At 37.9% G+C, this 3374-nt stretch overlaps 1 protein-coding gene across 1 annotated transcript; it reads left to right on the top strand.

Moving 5' to 3' along the window:
* Window positions 1–233: 233 nt before the first annotated feature.
* LOC131690483 (uncharacterized) lies at window positions 234–1041 on the top strand. The gene has a single exon (XM_058976284.1). The coding sequence runs from the start codon at window positions 322–324 to the stop codon at window positions 637–639; it is 318 nt and encodes a 105-aa protein (XP_058832267.1). The 5' UTR covers window positions 234–321; the 3' UTR covers window positions 640–1041.
* The last annotated feature ends 2333 nt before the right edge of the window (window positions 1042–3374 follow it).

Raw genomic sequence — 3374 nt, 5'->3', positions numbered from 1 at the left:
TTCCAAAATATAGCAACACGTGTAAAGAATTAGAAATTGTGAAATATGAGGGAATGAGACGATTCCGATCATGCATTATGATTTTATTGCGAATGTTTCATAGTTCCTGCTGATCCACTGTTACCCTCTTTCCCCTATTCGCTCACCAATCATTACTCGCTAAAATGAAAAGAACACTGAGAGAACCACGCGCCAGCAACGACGCGACGGTTTGTCTGGCTCTTGGCTGATATATTCAGGCTAACCGTTGCTGTCCGCCAGTCAATAGCAATCGACACGCGTGTCAAGTTAGACGTTCAGTTCAGAATCCATAGAGTGAAAATGGTCGTACCAATTCCGGAAACGAAAGGAGTCGTTGGGAACAAAAAACGTATTCGGATCGAAACCAATCGAAACAATTTGCAGATCGTGGGAAACCAGAACCGGATATTGGTCAAAGCGAACGAAGGAACACTGAATGTCATTGGAAATTTGAACAATGTGAAGATCATGCAGAACTACGGCAAGGTGAACTACGTTGGAAACGAAGGATCGATCTATCTGAGCGAGAAGAGCAAATCCATGAAGGTCAACTACACGGGGAACAACGCCAAAATCAGGATCTGCGATCACGATCAGTTGTCGGATCGGTTCCGTTAGAACATGACAGTGTGCATTGGTGTTCAAAACAGCAATCGAAGAGACTGAATTTACTTGCGTGTTGAACAATAAATAAGATTGTGATAATTGAAGGGGAAACGGGAGGAATAGCACAAGTGTCAATTACATGCCTTAGTTAACAGTGAAGTAAATTATTTATTTATAAAGGGTTGCGAAAAAAGTAAACTTTCCTGTATGAATCATTGTTCCGTTTTAACAATGTGTGAAATCCGAAGAAGTGCGCTGATTCCGCGCGAATTAAGTCCTAGTTAGTGATAGTTTTTCGCATTTTCTCCCCAGCTAGCGATGAAAAGCAAAAAGACTGAATAGTTTAAGTGATTGTTCCTAAGAACATTTCGAAATATAACAAGAAAGTATTACTGATCAAATCAGACTGACATAGCGCATTCATTGTTCATTTGTGCTTCGAAAGTCATCCGTTGTCAACCATTTCCATGTATAAGATATTTAAAATGTGGTCTGGAAGAGAAACTAGGGTTTATGAAAAATTATACTATTACCTGATCATGATTTCCTCTTTTATCAACTAGGCGAGTAACGCTTCGTCCGAACTTATCACTCAAAGTGTATTTTGCAGTTGATTTACCCGTTTTGATCATTTACTTGAGAATATTTCTATTGTTGGTCAATTAATCGTGCGTGTAAGTTAATTAAGATACTGCTTGAGCTAAAAGAGAAAAAAGTTTCGAAAGAGGCTCGCCCTGATTAAATTCTCATTCTCATATGACTTGTTACTAGTACCAAGTACACGCCAAAATCACCGTCGTCACCATGAGAATCAACAATGATGCGGCAGTTCAAAGTCCTTCGAAAATGAAATCTACATACACCTACCTCTATACGTATGTATTCAAAATGATTTGGCTGGCCTAATCGCAGAGCTGAAGTAAACCTTCGGGGAGTCCCCAAATTCGATGAGAAAAGAGAGACCAATAAATGATGCGATTTTAGCTGTTTCTGGCCTTGCCCTTCGCATTTGTAAAATAGAACGAATTTGTACAATGTTTCTTCCCGGAAGACCAATTCCTAGAAACACTATTGACAATTACAAGATATAAGAAAACAACCGAATCGTTGTAATAAATATTTATTGATTTTACATAAATCTGTACCTATAGTGTAGGAAAGGTGACCTAATAGTTTTACCAGTAAAGGTATAGTTGCGCTAGTGATTTATTTGCACATTTGGGTGAGTAAATCAAACTCAAATCATGAAGTTTCAAACATTTCATCCGTAAGCTTAGTTCTTACCTTTAAGTGAAATAACCTTTACTGTTTTGCACTTATAGTCGTGCTAGTGTACCTATAACTGTGAATACCACAAGAAATTAATAAAATAAACAAATATAGGAACCCAAATTAGCAATATTGCAAGTATTGGGTTTCTTATTAGCTTAATTTGGAGATGTTCGATAGACATATGAACATAATCAACGTCATTTCTTAAAAATTTTCATTACGATTACGTTTTTTGACTGCTAAATCCAATCGTTCCAAAATGGAGTCTCGGCAGTTCTCTTTCTAGAGTTTTTCTAGCTGTGAGCACTTACTTCAAATTTTTTTCAAGATTTTGAAATAATCCAAGTGCCTATAAAAGCGGAATGTGTGATGCCAATTATCATCAAAAAAACCTGTTTTAATCCACCTAGTCGTGCAATTGTGCATTTTACATTTCTCTAAACTATGAGTCTATGGCTGGTTATGCTCGTTTCAATTATGGAAATATCTAATACATTCTTAGTACACTTTACACCTACACACAACGGTTCGCCAGCCACGAACCTGATGAGCTACGTGTCGACGGTGAAACACTTGAAACTAAAAAAATATCATACCTTATTAGCCTAATCAGCATTAGTTCAATGTTGTCTTCCTACTAACTAATTTTGTCATGCGTGGGTGGGTGTGTGGGGAGGGTGAAAAACCTACGAACGAACCACTCCCCAGCTTAATTCGGGATACCTTGTGTAATAGCGGTGGTATAAAGACGATGGGGTTGAGAGGGGGATGGGTATGAGTGATGGATGGGGTGGTAGTCTGAGAGGGGTGCAATGAGGGGTGATCTAAGGGGAATTTAAATTGGTGGTGACCGGTGAGGGCGAGGGAGGTATAACCCTCCCCTGTTAAAACCCAGAAACTTTATGCCAATCGAAAAAAAAAATTGGCCGGCATTAGGTTAATGATTTTTAGAGTGATTGCATATCGTTTCTATATGAGAAAGGCAAAAATTTCTGTGTGGTCGCACTCTTAAACCCATAACTCCGGAATCGGAAGTCGGATCAACTCAAAATTCAATAGCAGCTTATGGGAGCGTTATACCGTTCATTTGAAATTAAGTTCAGCCAACTCTGAGAAAAGTGAGTGCGATTAGAAAATACATACACACATACATACAGACATTTGCCGATCTCGACGAACTGAGTCGAATGAGATAAGATACACGGCCCTCCGAACCGGGAATAGGTTGACGATTTTTAGAGTGATTGCATATCCTTTCTCTATGAGAAAGGCAAAAAAATCAAAGGAAATCTTTTGATTGAATTTTTCTGTGACTCAAAACCACTAATACCACTAATTTTGGATTTAAATAGCTTGTGATTGAAATTACTAGCCAATTCAAGAATCCATAGGTTACCTCAATTTTATGTTATTAAGATGAATTTTTAAAACGTAAATATAAAAGATCATAATGTCTGTCAGAAATGAGATATTTT

The sequence above is a fragment of the Topomyia yanbarensis genome, chromosome 3, assembly GCF_030247195.1.
Source record: "Topomyia yanbarensis strain Yona2022 chromosome 3, ASM3024719v1, whole genome shotgun sequence".
Classification (NCBI taxonomy): Eukaryota; Metazoa; Arthropoda; class Insecta; order Diptera; family Culicidae; genus Topomyia; species Topomyia yanbarensis.
This window is presented reverse-complemented; position numbering and strand designations above follow the sequence as displayed.